A 22138-nucleotide genomic window follows, 5' to 3' on the forward strand; every position below is an offset into this window, starting at 1 on the left:
ATCCCATGGGGTAATGCAAAGAACAAAAGCGTGAATGCCGGAAGCCTTTGCCACTTACCACAAGGGCATAAATACCTCAAATCCAGTTAGAAGAAGTGAAGACTGCTGTGAACTGCTGGTGGATGTCTGACTTCCAGATGCAGACAGGGAGGACAGACCGATATCACAGTGAAGGAAATCAAAGGGGCCATAAGTAAACTACAGGCCGGAAAGGCACCAGGACCCAGCGGGCTCCCCATTGAACTGTACAAGGGAACCGCGGTAGTGGTGGCTTAATACTTGTTGAAGATGTTCGAGGAGGCAAGGGAGAGGGGGGTGCCTACCAGTAGACCAATGCACAGCTACAGTGGTAGTCATCCCGAAGGCGGGAAAACCACAGGAAGAATGCAGCTCGTACAGGCCCATATCATTGCTAAAGTCCAGAGCAAAAATCTTGGCCAATGTCCTAGTGAACCGCATCTTGGAGGTTATCACAACCCTAATACACCCAGATCAATCGCGTTTTATGCCAAACCGCAGTACTAGGTTAAACCGTAGGTGCCTATACAGGATACTACACCTGGTTAAAGCCCATCCTGAGAAGGAAGAGGTGCTGCTTTTACTAGATGCCTGTATGGCATTCAACAGTATTGTGTGGCACTACCTAGCTGCAGTCTTGGAGAGATTCAGGTTTGGCCCGAACCATCAGGCATGGATCAGACTACTCCACACAAAACCCATGGCCAAGGTGTGTGTGAACGGATCTGTCTCATGCTTCATTGAATTGCATAGAGGAACAAGACAGGGTTACCCACTGTCCCCCATCCTGTGCCCATTAGCACTGGAGCCACTTGCGGCATGGGTTAGAGGAGATGCAGTAGTCACCCGGAATAACGGGAGTGGGGAACTGGAAGAGAGTATTTCATTATACAACAGCATTTTGTTATATGCCACCAGACCCCGATTCACAATAAGCACACTATTTCAGATATTTAGTTTATTTGGCGGATACTCAGGGTACCAAATCAATTGGGACAAGTCACATCTGTTCCAATTAACAGGTGGCCCGATGCCTGAACTGCCGGGGCAAGTCCAGCTACAACCCAAGGACAAATTCCAGTACTTGGGTATTACGATTGGGAAAATAGAATCAAAATTCCTAGAAGACAACTTAACGCCCCAATTGGAACGGTTGAAACAGGACGTGACACACTGGAGGACCTTACCAATTTCATTGATGGGCAGAGCAGTGCTTTTCAAAATGATAACACTACCACGCATGCTATATGTCCTACAAAATACCTCTTACAAGATCCCAGATAAAATGTTCAGGCTGATAGTGAGTTGAAGAAGCTCCTAAGGGATGGGGTGCCAGAATAGCTTAGCTAAACTCTAGAGGAGTGTGTACGAGTGAGGTCTAGCTATTCCAGACATCCAAATATACTATTGGGCATCCCAATTGGTACCAATTAATGAGTGGATCTATGCAGACAGCAATGACCTGGCGTACAGAGCAGATCACCTGGGGATGGGCACAAGGGTTACACAGGGGTGTTTTACTCTATAACTGCAATCAAATATATGCCCCCTCACACGCAAGCAGTGATCAACGCATGGCGGAAGGCCAATAGCTTTCTGGGGTGGGGCAATAGATTAGGACAAAGGACCGCTACGATAGTGACATGCTTCGAGAAGTGGGAACACCGCAGGGATTCCAAAAATTAATAGATATAGTCCAGCTGGGCGATAATTCCATTTGAAGAACTACAGAGAGAATATCAGTTAGCAGCCTCAGAAGTATAGATATATTCAGTTGGGGCACGCACTCAGCCTCCATATTAGAGAAAGCGCACAACTCCCAGAACACAGCACCATGGCGGACCAGTTACTGTTGGATCCAATCCAGGAAAAAGCCACATCCGTGATATATAGAAAGATAGAAGGGGGTGGGAGCACACTGCTTCACCTCTCAGCACAGTTCACCCCTTGGGATTATGGTAAATGTAGTTCATTTGAAATGCTTACTTGAGTTTTTGCTGAAGTGTTTCATCAAGGTTAGTGCAGGTTAGTGCTGTAAATTTTTAGACACAAGTTTCTGGGTATTAGCCTTCATCATCATTGCTGAAAAACGAAATTTACTTGGGGTTGCTGAGCAAGCTGCCACAATCCTTTTAGGTCTCAGTAACTCTCAGAGCCGCATCTCCAAAAGCTTGTCCGCTGAATGGCTCAAGGGAGACTTTTCAAACAGATGGGGAAGGGAGCACACTGCTCCATCTCCCAGCACAGTTCACCGCTTAGCATTATGGTAAATTCAATTAATTTTAAATGCTTACTTGAGTTGGTGCAGTTTAGTGCTGTCAATCTCTAGACACAGGTTTCTGGATATTGTCCTTCATCAGTAGAGATAAAAAACGAAATTTATCTGGGATTGCTGAGCGACGGCTACAATCCTTTCAGGTCTCAGTACATTTCACAGGAGCACAGGTGCATCTCCAAAAGCTCGTCAGCTCAATGGCTCAAGGGAGCCTTTTCAAACAGAAAGAGGATGGGAGCACACTACTTCTACTCCCAGCCCAGTTCACCCCTTAGAATTATGGTAGATGCAGTTCATTTTAAATGTTTTCTTGAGTTTTTCCTGAAGTGTTTCTAAGGGGTGAACTGGCTGGGAGGTGAAGCAGTGTGCTCCCATCCCCCTTCTGTCTGTAATGGCTCCATTGAGCGGACAGGTTTTTGGAGATGCACCTGTGCGCCAGAGAGCGATACTGAGACCTGAGAGGATTGTGGTACCTTTCGCAGTAACACCAGATGAATTTCTTTTTTTTAAATCTCTACTGGTGAAGGATAATATCCAGAAACACATGTGTCTAGAGATTCACAGCACTAACCTGCGCCAACCTTGGTGAAATACTTCCTCAAAAAATCAAGTAGGCATTCAAAGTGAACTGCATTTACTATAATGCTAAGGGGTGAACTGGCTGGGAGGTGAAGCAGTGGCTCCCATCCCCCTTCTATTTATAGAAAAATAATTAATAATGCACCAGATCCACTGAAGCCATTGCAAGACACTTGGGAAACAGATGTTGGGCTCCTGGAGGATGATAACTGGGTTGAGGCATTTCAAAACCCCAGGAATGTCCCAATAAGAGCAAGATTTTGCTTGGTCCAATTGCGGATCCTGCACAGATTTTACTCTATCGGGTGTTGATGTGTAAGATGGGGCGGGCTCCAACGGCTCTGTGTATCAGAGGCTGTAACCAAAGAAATAACTTCTATCATAATATATGGAGATGCCCGGTCATACAGTAGTACTGGGGAAAAATAAGTATGATGTCCGAGGTCCTGGGACAGGAGATTCCAGCTGAGGCTAGATGGCACATAAGTGTGACAAGCGATCAGTCCTTGCAAAGATACCAAAAAATCTTGTTACTGGTGGCAGCAATGGTAGCTAAGAGAACTATTGCCTGATCATGGGGGCAGACCTCCCCCCTAAGATAGGACAGTCTGACTTAAACAGGCACAGGGCTATGGAAAACAGTTTACAAAAGCAAGGGTTGCCCAAGAAAATGGGGAAAAATATGGAATAGCTGGATGCTGGAAACATAGTGGGTGAGGGCAGGAGGTAACAGGAACTAAGGGGGGCACATAAGTTGTATAGATTTCACAATTAGTTTCTCATGATAGGTTTTCGTAACATATGTAAGATCACTTTGAAGGCAGATTTGTAGAGTACTCCTATAGACACACGGGGACAGTGATCCCACATCTGAAACGTTGTATGATTGTTACCAACATTGGTTAATGTTCTGGTAATGTGACACCAAGTCTCCTGTACATGTTGAACTGAATATTGCAACTGACGAAAAGTTTAATAAAAAGATTCTTTCTTTAAAAAAAAAATAAAAAAAAAAAAAAAAAAGGATTGACAGGCCTCACAGATCTCTTTGTGATGATCTGGAGACAGACATGAATTGCAAACCTGATGATGGTCGGTTCTAGGGTACTTGGTGTGGCAGTTTGGTCAGAAGCAAAAGAGAGAGAGTTCAATCAGCAACGCATTTTTTGATCGAAGCTGATTAGATAAAGAGTAGGCCCGATGGCCACGAGTGAAGCACTTCGAATCGTCGGGTGAAAGTTTTCTAGTTTTCTGGCTCACAACAATGAAAATATGATCGAAATAATACAGAGTGTAGAAAGTGAACAGTGAACCTTAGGGAGCGAGCCCCAAAGTGGTCTCAAACCACAGTGCTAGAAAACATGACCGAATCCAATCGCAGAAAGAAAACAATCCAACAATGGAGTCAATGCCCATGTGCATTAACACCGAGAGGTGGAGTCACTTTGCACCATGATTCAAAAGATTTCTTCGAAGAAAAACAACTTGCACACATCCAGAACCAACTCTAGATGGCTAACAATAAGACAACTTTTCAAATATCCTCTGCTTGGGAGCAAATAAGGAGGAAGCAATACAAAACAAAAATTATTTTCTTCTGGTGTACAACAGTTCCTCATTATCGATTCAAACCATGAAAAAAGTGCACTTAAAAAGAGACCTGCACTACTCTCTTCTGTTAGCCAGACACAGGAAGTCAGGGATACTGCACACAGTAAACTCTCCGATGCTCAGCCAACTTGGAGGCACATGTCACTGGCATGGTTCGTTTATGGGGTTCGGAAGCAGCCCAGGCGGTCTCTTCTAGAAAGAGCTTAGCATGGTCCTGGTGAAAGTTGGAACAGTTCAGATAGGGAGGCCATTTAACAAAGAAACATTATTTAACTGTAACTGCAGTTCTCCAGCACTAGTATGCTTCAGAGGTTCACATGATTAAATTGTTCAGATATTAGGAGCGGGAACCCTCACTAGTCAACGGTGACAAAGCAATGTTTCAACCAAGCAACTAACAATGAAAAACTGAACAGGCATAAACTACAAGTAGCTCATCCAACTTATTCCAAGACCCAAAGACTAGCCGTCGAGGTGGAGGTGGCCCATAATTTCAACACTTCTAAGAGGCACCAAATGTCAGATTTATGTAGCTTGCATCATGAACTTATTGGCAGCCTCTTGAACACGAAGGAGGTGGTCACATATGAATGTATGAAAGATACCAATGTTTAAGAACAATAGGTACAGGTTATTTTTCCCCAGCAGAAGGAAATTAGGTGGTGCTGCACAATCTTAATAAAAAATGTTTTGCAACACCACCTGTCCTACTGATATCCCAGCTTGCGACTAGACATCCAGACAGTAGTACTTGGAAAAGGTGTCGTATAAGACCAAGTCACCACTTTGGGCACCTCCAGTAATGGCATTCAAGAATGGAATGCATTTGTGGGAGCCTTGCCAGTTGTAGAATGCACCCATACACTTTAGCGTCTGAGCGGGAACCTGAATTTGGCATGGAAGAGGGAGATCCAAGCTTTGTTATGACATTGTTCAACAAAGCGGTACAAAAGGGGGTGGTGATGGACGGAGCATCTGAACCAATCAAACTCACACCCAGTCAACAGATCTGGGTTTAATCCATCACCGTTCTTTAGCCCACTCTGCCACCCCAGTTCAGACATGGCCATATGCAAATCAGTCTGACCCTGTGCCTCATGGGAACAGTCCAGCCCGAACTGCCAAGCCATGCCTTCCCTGGACCGGAATCAAGCTTCCTAGGACCGGTTTCTGGCATTTCAGCAGTCTTCAGCCAGGCTTGCTTGAATCCAGTGGCAAAGTGAGCAAGGGACTCACGTCTGAGCATACCCTGCCAACTTATGGCGAACAAAGCGGATTAAACCCAGATCTGTTGACTGGGTGTGAGTGTTTGATTGGTTCAGATGCTCCGTACATCACCACCCCCTTTTGTACCACATCGTTCAACAAAGGGCATTCTTTGTTAGAGTTTACAATTAAAACAAACAATTGGCCGTTTTCAGTTTGTTTTCAAAAGTCATATAGTGTATTACAATATTGCTCAGCTAACATGGACTACCACGATTTCCATGTCTGACATCAGGGAATAATTCAAGAGTGTTAATCTAGGAAAGAACCAATGCTGGGTAACGTGACCAAGTACTGGAAAAGAGGCAAGATGTAGGTTTCACTCTGACAGGGAAACTGTGGCTACTTGAAAGCGATCTAGCTGAACGGACTTCACCCATCAAGGACAACTGATTTCAGAGAAGGGCAAGGAGTACAGTGACCAAAATAGACATTTGCAACTCAGCACAAACGCCACCATCATCTTGTTCATCATATACACATAGTATCATCTCTTCGGTTTTGTACACGTGTCTCTAAGTACACACATTCCCCCAAAGTCAAAGTAAAATATCCCCCAGTTTTCACAAATCCAGAGAGGATTACTGTCACAACTCTACAGTAAATCATACAGCCCGTTTCTTAAAATTGCATTTGGCAAGCCTTCAGAGAAGCACTTTCAAAATGTCTTGAAGCCATTGTAGCTAAAGATATTAGAAAAACTTTGAAGGCTTTCTACGTAAGGGACTTCTGAGACTATCACGGTGCTCCCAATTGAATTAACAGTTTTTTACTCCTTTCAGAAAACATTTTTTTCAACCTACAGTTCATTACTATGAAGGTAGCCTGAGACTTGAGATGGAAATTTAGGTTAAATGCATAAATACTTTTCAAACTGAAGAGCAAAGGCAGCATACATATTTAGACTATGGTAGCATTTTAGCTTTACAGTCTTATGTTAAAACTTACTTTTTAATTGTAAATTTGATTCGGTTTCCCACTTGAATAATTTTTTCCAATCTAGGGATGCCGTACCAAGATGGACTCCTGAACGGAATGTTTTCTGGAAGCCCTTCAACAAACAAGTCACTGGGGTTTGCCTCAAATTTCTGGTATGGGACAGCCATAGGTTCAGGTTTTCCCATAGCTTCAGCTATAAAAAAAAAAGCAAAATAAATCACATACTACCCAAACGGCAACATTCCAAAGAGGCTCTCTGCCTCATCAGCATTCCTGTTTTACTCACAATGGCATTTTGTCACACTTAACAGGAGGTCTACAAAAGTATTTATATCAAACAAGACCCTTTTAGGCATAGCGTGCCGTACAAATTATGCAAAACAAGAACGAGAGAACTCTGGGTCATTCTCAAGTTACGTGGAGAGCAGCTCCTGTATAGCACACCCTGCGACTCTCTGAATTTCCAAATATCTGGTATTTCTATCAACATTTTTAAGCGTAGGATTAGCAGTGCCAACCACTATGAGCTATAAAATGACAATAGCCTTTTACCTCTCCAGACAAAAAACAAAATACACACACACATAAATATATACATACACATATACACACGCATATGCATATATATATATTTTTTTTAAGCTCCAAGTCTCACCCTTGAACTGCAGCACTCTGGGCGGGTGCGTTTCTCCGCTTAACGTGAGGGTGAAGTCAGGGGAAAAATAAAGGCTACAAAATGCAGAGCACTCCCGGGATGTATTAAAGTTGATTTAATCCCGGGAGTGCTCTGCATTTTGTAATATATATATATATATATATATATATATATATATATATATATATATATATATATATATATATATATATATATATATATATATCCGTTCACCAGTCCCACTGATCAGCTCTGAACGCCGATTCAACCACGTAGGTACAGACCACAACAACGCTGAAAGATTAGTTCAGGGTAGTTTTATATATATATGGATTGTTTTCCATAGGGAAATCGCAACATTCTATTGGCAATAACTTTGGCGCCGGTTGAGGAATCTTCCTGAAATTTTCCTTAACTTTGCCTCGCGGCGCTCTGCTCCTTCCCTGAAAGTTTGGGGGGATTCGTCAAGCGGGGGCCGAGATAAAAGGGGGGTCCCAAAACGTGTTTTTCCCATGTTAATTTCCATAGGGTGGTTGGACTCACTTTTAGCCCAAACGGCTGAATGGTTTTCCACCAAACTTGGCAAAATTGTAGGGACTGGTAGCCCGATGTGCCTTTGCTATGTCTCAAGATATGTGCTCCAGTGGTTTTTACGAAAATTAACTTTGAAAAAATATATATTGGGCTACATTGGGCTATATATATGTTAGAGCCCAAATGTAGCCCAAAGATGGCCACCAGAGATCAAAAAAAACAAATGTAGGCCAAATATCAGCCAGATGTAGCCCAACTATAGCCCAGTGACAGAATGTCCCAGAGTGTTCTAAAGAACAACTAGAACGCTAACAGTCTTACTTATGACAAAAGTATGGCACACCTGAAGTCCTCTTGATTGGAATAAAGTGGTAACACTTAAAACATTTAATTTGCAAAGGAACAAAATGAGGGGTTTCATTTTGCCTTAGAAATTGTATATATATATATATATATATATATATATATATATATATATATATATATATATATATATATATATATATATATATAGTCCAAAGAGCACCTCTGTGGGGTATCCCTCGTCTCGTGGGGGTGGCGCGCTGCCGGTGAGGTAACCGGTAACCATATGAATCCAAAACGGCGTGCCAGGCGCGCACTCAGGTACTATAAATCCACACCAAACAGCAGGTAGTCAAATAAAGTAGGGTTTATTCACGCCATAAGCCCTACGTGACGCGTTTCGCACTCCATGAGTGCTTGTTCACACAAAGTGCTCAGAAAGTTTTTCGTATTTACCGTGTGTTAACAATTAACATAGAAGCAGGAATATTGGTACCAATGACACTAGAGAAACACAAGATAACTTGATCATTGGGGATATGGACAATTTGTTGGCTTTGGAAGAAATTAATGAAGGTATGGACGAACATGACATTAGTCTGGAAGCAAAACGTATCCTAGAAGTTCTCGAGATACAACATGATAATAGCACCAGAACTAATTTCGATACAACATGATAATAGCACCAGAACTAATTTCAAACCCCGTTCTACATTTACCCCTAAACTATATCATGATAATATAGATACCTTCCAAGATATGGTTGGGAAGGAACTCCTGAAATATAGAAGCCAGAATTGGCATAAGAAAATGAAAACTTTCACACACAATCTGACATCGGCAGAAAAATCAGCCATGACAGATTTAGCTGAAGATGACAGTATTATCATCCGTCCAGCGGATAAAGGAGGCAATATTGTCATCCTACCCAAAGAAATGTATATAGGGGAAGCGTTGAGACAACTCAGGGACGCTAAAACATACAGAATAAGCAACAGAGCAGAATACAACGCCAGTATCACTACAATCTGGGACAAATTGTCTGACTGGAAAGACAAGGGCTGGATCGAATGGGAGGAATACTGTTACTTAAAACGTGACTATCCAATCCTTCCTATTTTATATCTACTGCCAAAAGTACACAAGTGCAAAGATAATCCCCCTGGCAGACCCATCATTTCATCAAGAGGGAGCGTACTTGAGAACATCTCCAGGTACGTGGACTATTTCCTACAGGAATATGTCAGAAACCTTCCGACTTATGTGCGTGACACCAAAGATTTCCTTGATAAAATCAAAGACATAACATGGGGAAGGGATCTTCTGTTAATAACACTTGATGTCAGTGCACTATATACCTCTATCGAACATAATCAGGGTATAGAGGCATGTGCTAGATTCCTGAAAACACGCAACATCAAATTTTTGGGACACACGACTATGATTTTAGACATGATGAGATACTGTCTAGTCAACAACTATTTTTTGTTCCATGATGATATCTATGTCCAACTGCATGGCACGGCGATGGGCACTTGTTTTGCCCCAAGCTTTGCCAATCTATTCATGGGGGCATGGGAAGATGACATCAGAAACAGACCGGACCTACAAGAAGATTTTCGTAATGTCTCTATGTGGCGAAGATACATAGATGACATTTTTGTGATCTGGAAGGGCAGTAAAAATTCAGCCAATGATTTCATCTCCAAACTAAATATGAACAACAATAATATCATACTCACAAGCAACATCAGTGACAAGGAAATTGAATACTTGGACATTAAGGTGAAAGTCCAAGATAACAAACTTACTACAGTACTATTTCGGAAGGAAACAGCAGGAAACACCTTACTGCACGCCTTGAGTAGCCATCCTGAACCCCTAAAATGGAGCATCCCCTATGGGGAGCTACTCAGGGCCAAACGTAACTGCAGCACTTTCGCAGACTATGCCAAAGAAGAAAAAATCATGGTCCAACGGTTCACCGACAGAGGTTACCCTAAATGGGTTATCAAAAAAGCTATTGAGAAAGTCAAGTTAGTAGAACGAGTGAACTTACTAACTACTGAAAGTAAAGATGAAACGATGCAAGATGAAAACAGGGTCACCCGCATCATCCTTGACTATAATGGCAATCAAAAACAAATAAAGAAAAGCATCATAAAAAATTGGGACATCCTCAAAAATGATCCCATCATAGGAAAAACCATACCAACAAGACCTAGCATAACTTACCGCAGGGGACGCAGTCTCAGTGACTTACTAGTCCATAATGTTATCAGTGACATTGTACCACGTGGGGTAGATCTCCCTGGCTTCTTTCCATGTGGCCATTGCAAAGCATGCGCAAATAGCCACATGGTAAAGGAATATTGGAATCCAAGTACCAACAAATTGGAAACCATAAAACAATTCCTAACATGCACCACCACTTTTGTGGTATATGTATTAGTATGCCCGTGCGGATTAAAGTATGTGGGAAGTACGACGAAAATGGCAAAACTACGCATACTGGAACATACCAGAGCCATTACCAACAGAGATAAACAGTACCCCATTGCTAGGCATTTTGAAAGCCATCATTACTCTAATGCCAAACTTCTTAAATACTTTATCGAACAGGTAATGCTTTCCACCAGGGGAGGTAATCGTGCTCTAAGACTGAGACAACGAGAGTCGAGACATATCATCGGTCTCTGTACACGTTTTCCGAATGGACATAATCTTGATGAGGAATACAATGTGCATTTACAGCAAGAATGATCATGAATGTATTGTATGTATATCTTTCATGTTGAATGACATCTCATTTATGCTTACTCTCAGCCTAACTGAGCCCCTTTACTCTGATCCCTGCAGGTTGAAACAGTAGGACTGTAGCACAGGCTTGTGATTACAGCAACCAAGTACTTTTCAACTCTGGTCTTCTCCTTCCTCCAGACGAAGTATGTCTCTTATATTCACATTTGGTGCACTTTATTTATGGATTGTGGAACGGGGTTGTTCCGTGGTTGACCCTTCACTTATTGCTCACCTTGAGACCGTGCATAGATTATAAGACATTGTCTACTGGACTCTTGTTTTGTCACTGTGAATTCCTCCACTAACCAGGGGATATGCAATTATTTTGTTTATTATTTGTGTTAATATTTGTATGCTATACACCCACCCACTAACCAGGGGGTAGCGACTATATATACACCGATATGTGTATACACGCAGGAATGACATAGCTCAATACGTCTCCATAGTAACCTTCAGGATATGATCACGTGCCAAGTGCCCCGCTTCGGATTGGAAGACGGCCCCTATGTATTTTAGTACTGTGGCACGTTGTCAGATAGGACTATCTGGGACATATACTCAGTAATTATGAGTTTACCATATTTAACTCCTGAGCCTTCATTGTTTTTCAATGTGACATTAACATGATTACGTAATTCACTTAATTTATTTTTCCGATATTTTCGGATTAATGTCCAGTATTTCATATGGGGCCGCCCAGTATTCAGGGCTTTCTGATGAAATGTTCACTAAGTATATAACATCATATTCGTTATGTTGTACAAGTGTAAACCTATTATAAGATGGCGCCCACCAAATATCACATGTGAGTCCTCTGTCTATGTTAATTGTTAACACACGGTAAATACGAAAAACTTTCTGAGCACTTTGTGTGAACAAGCACTCATGGAGTGCGAAACGCGTCACGTAGGGCTTATGGCGTGAATAAACCCTACTTTATTTGACTACCTGCTGTTTGGTGTGGATTTATAGTACCTGAGTGCGCGCCTGGCACGCCGTTTTGGATTCATATATATATATATATATATATATATATATATATATATATATATATATATATATATATATATATATATATATATATATATATATATATATATATATATATATATATATATAACCTACTGGCGGTCGCCAGTAGGTATATATAGTTAGGATTTTTTCCCTATGGGATTTTTGAAAATTCTATGTTTAATAACTTTGGCGTTTGTGGACGGAATTGGCTGAAATTTTCAGGAAAATGGAACATTTTGTTTCTGAGCAGCCCTTGAAAATTTGGGGGGGTTCGTCAAGGGGGGGCCGAGAAAAAAGGGGGGTCCCAAAACGTGTTTTTAACATTGAGTTTTCCATAGGGCGGTTGGCCTCACTTTTAGCCCGAACGGCTGAATGGATTTGCACGAAACTTGGCAAAATTGTAGGGACTGGTAGCCCGATGTGCCTTTTGTAGGTCTCAATATATGTGCTCCAGTGGATTTTGAGAAATTAACGTTTAAAAAAAGATATATATCTGTAACAGCGGACCGGGCAGCGCTCCAGTTCGCGTACTTTTCGCGCAACGGAGCTTTGTGAAGCGAAGCTGATTGGTTCTCCGGCGTCTGTCAACATTCCAAACAGTCCGTAGCGGCTGCCATCTTGTCTCTCGGTAGGATCGAGAGACAAGAGGAGGCCAAAGCGAAGGGGCAAATGACCATAAGGGGGCATAGTAGATCCTCGCTGACCCTCTAGGTTTGATGTGAAGGTTTTAAAAGGGTCCCGCGGGGCAAAAAAAAAAAATAATAATAATAAAACGGCTGAATGGATTTGCACGAAACTTGGTAAAATATTAGGGACTGGTAGCCCGATGTGCCTTTGTTAGTTCTCAATATATGTGCTCCAGTGGATTTTGAGAAATTAACGTTCAAAAAAAGATATATATCTGTAACAGCGCTCCGCTTCGCGTAACGGAGGTTTGCGAAGCTGATTGGTTCTCCGGCGTCTGTAAACATTGCAAACAGTCCGTAGCGGCCGCCATCTTGTCTCTCGGTAGGATCGAGAGACAAGAGGAGGCCAAAGCGAAGGGGCAAATGACCATAAGGGGGCATAGTAGATCCTCCTTGACCTCTTAGGTTTGATGTGGAGGTTTTAAAAGGGCCCCGCGGGGCAAAAAACAAAATAATAATAATAAAACGGCTGAATGGATTTGCACGAAACTTGGCAAAATTGTAGGGACTGGTAGCTCGATGTGCCTTTGCTAGGTCTCAATATATGTGCTTCAGTGGATTTTCAGAAATTAACGTTCAAAAACAAGATATATATCTGTAACAGCGCTTCGCTTCGCGGAGATAAAATTATATCTGTATTACCTAGCTGTTGCTAACACCAGTTAGCGACGGCTAGTAGGAGATAGCGACCATCTTGGGCCCCACTTTGCATGTGAGAGATATTTATCACTAATGACATGCAAAGTGGGCATGCCAAGATGTTAGCGACTGGAAACAGTCGCTAACATCGCTATCTCCTATTATCAACTTTTGGAAATATTCGAGATAAGCGCGAATATCTCCAAAAGCTAGCACCTGCCCTGAGCAGCATGGCTAAGAGCATTAGCTCGGTAATGCATGAATATCGCTGAGTTTTCAGCGATATTAATGCATTGCGGTCGTTTATTATCGTATTTGCGATAAACCTTGATAATAGCAAGGTTTATCTGCGATAATTTTTTGCCGATGCTTAGCGGTAAAAAAATCGTTGCTAAGCATCGTTAGGGATAAATATCGCTTAACTTTGGTAATATGCCCCAACGTCTGTTAACGTTCGATTCGAAGGAAATCAGGAAGTGTTGAAAAGCATTGTCTGCGCCATCTTGCCTTTTTTCAAATGCCACACTTTTGTCGTGCACGGCAGCCATTTTAGATGCCTTGACCAGACCCACTCTGTGCACGCTGTCGATCCTTAGCATGGCTCGCCACCCTCGCAAGCATCTCCCCCAGGCAGTGGTCACCCCCGCTTTCTGTCTTATGCATGGGTAATAAACCTCCCCCCATCTGCGCTGCTCTTCCCTGAGAATCACACCCTGTGCCCGCCCGACACCTCCCTTTCGCCCTATTCACTACCGCACCCTCTGACACTCCTTTTCCTCTGTGTCCGATTGTCCAGGCTGGTCCTAGGGTATCAGCTAGCCCTGCAGATGTAGTTTATGGCCCCAGCTGTAAAGAATCACCCCTCTTCAAAGGAGTTATAGTAGATCAAGGCCCACACTCGATGAGATTCGTCACAGCAGAAGCGTTCCTATTATCTGAAAACCATCCTGTATTGTGATTGGGGAGGGGACCGAGCCTGAAGCGGAAGATTCCAGGGATGACTCTTTGTACATCAAAGTTTTTACAATTATGTGTCACATTAAAAATATATAGCACTCCGACAAAGTAGTAAGATTATAAAACTTTAATAATTTATAAATATATACAAGAAAACAAAAATAGTAATAACATATAAACATTTTTAGGGAAAAACAACGAAGTAGCGGTCGGCTGTGCGAATAGTCCCAACGCAGCACAACGTCCAGATTTCCGGCGTGGGGCGTCGCGGGGGGTGGGTCATCAGTAGCAAACTGTTGTGCGAATAGTTCCAAGGCAGCAGAACGATGGCACCAAGGTGATGTCCAGTAAGTTGCCGCACTGGTTTTGGTATCCTACAATGCTGCTCCGAATAACGGCGTGGGGCGCCCCGGGGGAGGCGGCGTGAACGGGCCTCTCCAGGTGGAGTGTCATCTGTTGTAGTGGGGCGCCCCTTTACCGTTTCAGTTGCCATTCCGTCCGTTTTTGGTCCACTGTGTCAAAAGCCGGAATTCAGCTGAGTTGCGCCCACTCTTGCGGTGCAGCGATAGGCGGCTGTCACAGGACTCTCAAAATGGCGGCAGGCTCTTTCCTTTTTGGGCCTGGTCCACTGAAATGGCCCTGGGACACCTTGGAAATCGGACGCTTGTCTGCTAGGTCTTGGACCCCATTCTCGAAAGCGTCCCCTCCGCCTTGAGGATTTATCAAAAGTTTTGGGGGCCCCCGACTCCTGTAGGCTTCTGGTGGGGAGCGGCTGCCATGATTGCTCGCGGAATGACCACGACGGAGCTACGAGATGGTGGTGCTCTCATGCTGACGCCAGCTTCAGTCTTACACATCCATAAACAAGGTGGGGCTTTCATCGTTTGGGGGAAAAAAAAAGTGTTCATCCAATGAAAAGTGTTGTTTTTAGGTCATATGATCAAGCCTTCCATCATTAGGAAACCAAAAGTAAAATGAACCAATGAAAAGTTTTATAAACAAGTCACATGACCTGTTATGCGGCATAGGGTATAAAATGCGGAGAAAATACGTTGGCACGTGAGGCGGCGTCAGTAGCGGACCGATGTGCGAATAGGCCGAAGGCAACACAACGCGCCAAGATCCGGATGGCACCGAGGTGGTGTCCAGCAAGTTGCAGCACTGGTGTAGCTATCCTACAATGCTGAAAGTCGGCGTGGGGCGCCCCGTTGGCCTGTGAGTTTGCGTCAGTAGCGGACCGATGTGCGAATAGGCCGAAGGCAGCATAACGCGCCAAGATCCGGATGGCACCGAGGTGGTGTCTAGTAAGTTGCCGCACTGGTGTGGCCATCCTACAATGTTGAAAGTCGGCGTGGGGCGCCCCGTTGGCCTGTGAGATGGCGGCAGTAGCGGACCGATGTGCGAATGGGGCCAAAGGCAGCGCAATAATATTTTCTGACTAGAAGACACCACAAGGCGCTGAGATGCCAAGCTCCGGATGGCACCGAGGTGGTGTCTAGCAAGTTGTGGCACTGGTGTGGCCATCCTACAATGGTAAAAGTCGGCGTGGGGCGCCCTGTTGGCGTGTGAGATGGTGTCAGTAGCGGACTGATGTGCGAATGGGGCCAAAGGCAGCGCAACAATATTTTCTGACTGACACCACAAGGCGCTGAGATGCCAAGATCCGGATGGCACCGAGGTGATGTCTAAGTTGCGGACCGATGTGCGAATGGGGTCAAAGGGAGCGCAACAATATTTTCTGTATGGAAGATACCAGTAGGCGTTGAGATGCCAAGATCTGGATGGCACCGAGGTGATGTCTAGCAAGTTGCTGTACTGGTGTGGTCATCCTACAATGCTGAAACTCGGCGTGGGGCGCCCTATTAGCCTGTGAGATGGCGTCAGTAGCGGACCGATGTGTGAATGGGGCAAAGGTACCGCAAGAATATTTTCTGAATAGAAGACACCACAAGGCGCTGAGATGCCAAGATCCGGATGGCACCGAGGTGGTGTCTAGTAAGGTGCACTGGTGTGGTCATCCTACAATGCTGAAACTCGGCGTGGGGCGCCCGATTAGTCTGTGAGATGGCGTCAGTAGCGGACCGATGTGCGAATAGGCCGAAGGCAGCACAACGCGCCAAGATCCGGATGTCACCATGGTGGTTTCATAGTTGAGAGGCACTTCATCTGCAGTGGGGCGCCGAGATCCGGATGGCACCGAGGGGATGTCTAGCAAGTTGCTGTACTGGTGTGGTCATCCTACAATGCTGAAACTCGGCGTGGGGCGCCCCATTAGCCTGTGAGATGGCGTCAGTAGCGGACCGATGTGTGAATGGGGCAAAGGTAGCGCAAGAATATTTTCTGAAGAGGAGACACTACAAGGGGCTGAGATTCGGTTACCACCGAGGTGATGTCTAGCAAGTTGCCGCACTGGTGTGGCCATCCTACAATACTGCTCCGAATAACGGCGTGGGGTGCCCGAAGGGGGGGGGGGGGGGGGGGGAGGCGGCGTGAACGGGCCTTCCCAGGTGGAGACTCGTCTGCTGTAGTGGGGCGCCCCTTTACCGTTTCAGTTGCCATTCAGCTGAGTTTCGGCTGCTCTTGATGCTACAGCTACAGGCGGCTGCAACAGGACTCTGAAAATGGCGGCCTGTTCTTTGGATTTGGGCCTGGTCCACTAAAATGGCCCTGGGACACCTTAGAACTCGGACGCTCGATTTTTTTTCCTTTCCTGTATATGCAAAAAAATGTAAATGTCCGGTACGTTACACGCTTCATCTGCCACGATGAACTCTCCAGAGGAACCGAAAAAAAATATAGTTATGGTAACTATACCATGCATCGTCATATGGAGAGGTGGCACCAATTAATTATAGTGCTGCATAAAAGAGAGATTTGGAGGAGAACCCCTGACCTGCTAGTACATTCATCAAAGAAGTGGCACTGACAGCATCAGAGGCAAGGGAAACGGTCCCAAATATTTAGAAGTACTTTGGAAAGATTAAAATGACATGTTTAGATTGTGGCAAATTAATTTCATGTGGACAGATGAGTGTTACTCTAATAAATACAGCATATGAACATCATCATAGTCGATGGTTGGTAGAGACATTTTGACTATATCCTGGACCTGCCCGTCCTCGCCCAAAATGGCGCCGGAATAAATGGGACTCGTAACTCCTTGTTGTGTACTGGTTGCAGAACCTTGAAATCACGAGATACGTATGCAGTTTTGAAGCACATGGCGGGCGGGGACGAGAATTGATTGAATATTTCGACATCCCTATTGATATTAAGTTCTGATGTGTTATTGATTACTGTACTATTGAAAGTTCGAATTAACGTCACCCATGGTACTTGCCCGCAAATGTATATCTAGATAATTTTATTGTAACTGGCCCTGTCATATTTTAATTATAAAATGTACGTCCACCGATTCCGTAACTGTTAGACACCTTAGTTCTTGCAACCTAATGGCCCGCCCGTTACGTTCCTCTACAGTGTAAATGTCTACACATCATATACGATTACAGTTTGCACCGTGGTCGGCCCACGTGGTTATAGGCTCGTATTTGTATAATGAAATTTTCACAATAAAGGTTTTTAAAAGAAAACATGGTAGTAGTATATACATTGGTAAAGTTTTTAATAATAGTCACTGTTTTAGAATCATTAAAAGGCAAGTGAAATAAAGCAGACCAATTACATGAAGGGTAAAAGGTATAATACGAAGGAACGCAGTAAAGATAAATGGTCAAGGGCTGTTGTGTTTTCTACTCCTGCAACATAAAGTGATCGATAAGAATCTCATATTCAGGCGTATCGGCGACTAAGACAGCAGGTCGACCCTCTTTTGCTCAACGGCTCCGACATGGGACGAAGAAACGCTCTTTTTCTCGAAAAAATAATATATTTTACTTGCAGGACAGTTGTAAATTTTCCGGGAAAGTACATTAGCCTGGAACATTATAACATATATTTAAGAAAAAATAATGTTCGGAAGTAATAAAAAGCGTAATTTTTAGGTCATATGACCAAGCCTTTCATCATTAGAATAAGAAAAGTAAAATGAACCAATGAAAAGTTTTATTAACAAGTCACATGACTTGTTATGCTTACGTTACGCGCTGCGCGCCCCGGATGACTTCCGGATGCGCTAACGCGGCGCGTCATATGACGCATTACGTGACAACGCAGGTCCAGAATATATTCGTAGCTCCGTCGTGGCCATTCCGCAACCAATCATGGCAGCCGCTCTTTATCGTTATTTTGGGCGGGGTGGGTGGCGGAGCAGAGCTGTTTTGCAGCCATCATTGTGTGGAGTTCAGTTCATCTCACTAGTTTTGTATTTGTCATGAGGGGTTGTTCCTAATGTTTCTATTTTAGCGAGGTCAAAAAGAGATCCCATTAGTGGCCTACTGATTTTGCTCGATTCCTTTTCTTTTTTTTTTTTTACACGATTTTTCGTTATCTGCAAAGACTAAACAGAGTATTGCGACTCTGTGTTTGTTTGTAAATAGAGAATGAACCAAAGAGAACCAATTCTAAAACAGTAAATACTTGGATAACAATCAATCAAATGGAGAGAGAAGCAGGCACGACGTATTACAACGGGGGCAAAGGCCTGCGTTAACTACTCTTCACTATGTGCAAAGAGAGAGTACTCCTAATAGAAATGAGGGGTGGGGGGGGCACCATTCAAAGCAGATCAGTGTGCATAAACACGAAAATGTTTTCACTTACCACGTATTTGACATTCGACAGCTTATGATATTTGCTATTAAAAAACCATTGAAATTCACTGAAAAAACCATAGGTTATAGACCATATATAGTTAGGAATTAGCATTTACAAAACCTTGAAAATTCACTGAAAAAACCATAGGTTATAGACCATATATAGTTAGGAATTAGCATTTAAAAAACCCTATTTTACTCACACAAAACCATTGAAATTCCATATATAGTTAGTTGCACTAACTATATATCGCGCACCCGCAATCCACTGCTGATCATGTCACATATTACATCATTCATGACATGGTCAGTGACATCACTGATGACATCACTGATGACATCTCAAATGACATCACTGATGACATCACTGATGACATCTCAAATGACATCACTGATGACATCACTGATGACATCTCAAATGACATCACTGATGACATCACTGATGACATCTCAAATGACATCACTGATGACATCTCATTTGACATTACTGATCACATCACTGATGACATCATTCATGTGATAATACGATGAACCTCTTCAGACTCTAATATAACCTTAGATACACTCAGTGTAAACAGACACTCATAGACTGTCACTCATCCATGGAGTTACTCAGACACTTAGCCAGTCATGCAAAGAATCAATCACACCTCCATTTCCTCAACTATACAGTTATACACACCTTACTTATTCAAACATATACTAAAACATATTTACTCACTTATACAATCCTGGATACAAGTTCACAATGATCCATACAGCCACTCACACATTCACTGGCTCTTATGCACAGTTATTTATATATGTCAACTCTCACATGTACTGTGTTTTACATATGTACTTACTTTGACATGTAGCACTGAGATATCCATTCACTCACCAATACACTCATGCACACAGTCAACCGCCCATACAGCTGTTTCCACATGCACTTTTGAACCCATACATCCAGTCAATCAACTGCTCACACATCTATGCAGAGAGTCATACACCTCCCAGCCACCCACACACACACTCAGTCTCCCATACAAATGCTTGGGCAACCAATCAATAACCCATACAGTTAATCATATAGCTAATGATCAACACATGCAGCAGTTTACAGAACAACAGACATAATGATGCACAAATTAAGACAGTTTAGTCACTAACCCATGCACTCAGTGAGACATATTTAATCAGTCACTCATACAGTCAGCCATGCCCCTACTAAATCCTTCATCAAGACACTTATACATCCACTCATTCTTCAATATGTAAGACATATTTTAACTTTACAGAATTATACAGTCACTGGATGTAGTCATCAGTGATGTCATTTGAGATGTCATCAGTGATGTCATTTGAGATGTCATCAGTGATGTCATCAGTGATGTCACTGACCATGTCATGAATGATGTAATATGTGACATGATCAGCAGTGGATTGCGGGTGCGCGATATATAGTTAGTGCAACTAACTATATATGGAATTTCAATGGTTTTGTGTGAGTAAAATAAGGTTTTTTAAATGCTAATTCCTAACTATATATGGTCTATAACCTATGGTTTTTTCAGTGAATTTTCAAGGTTTTGTAAATGCTAATTCCTAACTATATATGGTCTATAACCTATGGTTTTTTCAGTGAATATATATATATATATTATATATATATATATATATATATATATATATTCACTGAAAAAACCATAGGTTACACACCAGTTATAGTTAGGAATTAGCATTTAAAAAACCTTTGAAATTCACTGAAAAAAGCATAGGTTTCACACCAGTTATAGTTAGCTGGAAATTTTACTCGCATAAAACCATTGAAATTCCCACATTATAGTTAGTTGGACTCACTATAACTTGCAGGTCTGCAATGCACTGCTGATGACGTCACATATTACATCACTCATGCATATATTTAAACATTACTCGCCAATATATGTATTCACTAAGATACACTTAATAAGCCAGTTAACCAATCAATTTTTTTTTTAAAACACTGAAAAAACCATAGGTTTCAGGCCTTATATAGTTAGGAATTAGCATTTAAAAAAACCTTTCAAATTCACTGAAAAAACCATAGGTTTCAGGCCTTATATAGTTAGGAATCCGCATTTAAAAAACCTTTGAAATTCACTGAAAAAACCATAGGTTTCAGGCCTCATATAGTTAGGAATTAGCATTTAAAAAACCTTTGAAATTCACTGAAAAAAAACATAGGTTTCAGGCCTTATATAGTTAGGAATTAGCATTTAAAAAACCTTGCAAATTCACTGAAAAAACCATAGGTTTCAGGCCTTATATAGTTAGGAATCGGAATTTAAAAAACCTTTGAAATTCACTGAAAAAACCATAGGTTTCAGGCCTTATATAATTAGGAATTAACATTTAAAAAAACCTTTGAAATTCACTGAAAAAAACCATAGGTTTCAGGAGTTATATAGTTAGGAATTCGTTTTTAAAAAACCTTTGAAATTCACTCAAAAAACTATAAGTTTTAGTGGTGTTATAGTTAGCTGGACTTTTTACTCATACAAAACCAATGAAATTGCTCCTATATAGTTAGTTGTACTAACTATATTTCGCGCACCCGCAATCCACTGCTGATGATGTCACATATTAGATCATTCATGACATGGTCAGTGACATCACTGATGACATCTCAAATGACATCACTGATGACATCATCCACGTGACAATCACATACACCTTTTCATACACTATTACAATTTTTCATCACTGTTTGTAAAATACAGAGTATCATATTTAAATCCATTGTCACAGCAATACAAGTATCTAAAAATCCACTCAGTGATTCATAGATGTATACACACATCTAATCACTTACCTATGGATTCACTCATACATGCTGTCAATGAACAATAGAACACTATCAAAAATACTTATACATCTATATCGACATTAAACAACAGCACGCATCCTATTCACATATGAAGTCATCCTACTCACTTATGCAAACAATGGATCATACTTACATATTTACTTAGCAAAACACTTATACAAACACCACTTCTTCTATTCATTTAGATAGTAAGTCATACTTAGTGAATTATAAAATCATTATTACAAGTATACAGTTATCCATACAGTCACTCACACAATCATTGTGTCTTATGTATACTTATTTATATAC

General features: G+C 42.2%; 1 protein-coding gene across 8 annotated transcripts in view; it reads right to left on the bottom strand.

Annotated features, from left to right (window-relative positions):
- Positions 1-22138, bottom strand: part of GTF2I (general transcription factor IIi) — a 1750178-nt gene that overhangs the window by 866073 nt on the left and 861967 nt on the right. For all 8 annotated transcript variants that reach the window (XM_078679426.1, XM_078679427.1, XM_078679425.1 and 5 more), the window contains exon 17: positions 6698-6881. In XM_078679426.1, coding sequence (XP_078535552.1) covers positions 6698-6881 — 184 coding nt within the window. The remainder of the gene's footprint in view (positions 1-6697; positions 6882-22138) is intronic.

The sequence above is a fragment of the Lissotriton helveticus genome, chromosome 3_1 (genome assembly GCF_964261635.1).
Source record: "Lissotriton helveticus chromosome 3_1, aLisHel1.1, whole genome shotgun sequence".
NCBI classification, from domain to species: Eukaryota; Metazoa; Chordata; class Amphibia; order Caudata; family Salamandridae; genus Lissotriton; species Lissotriton helveticus.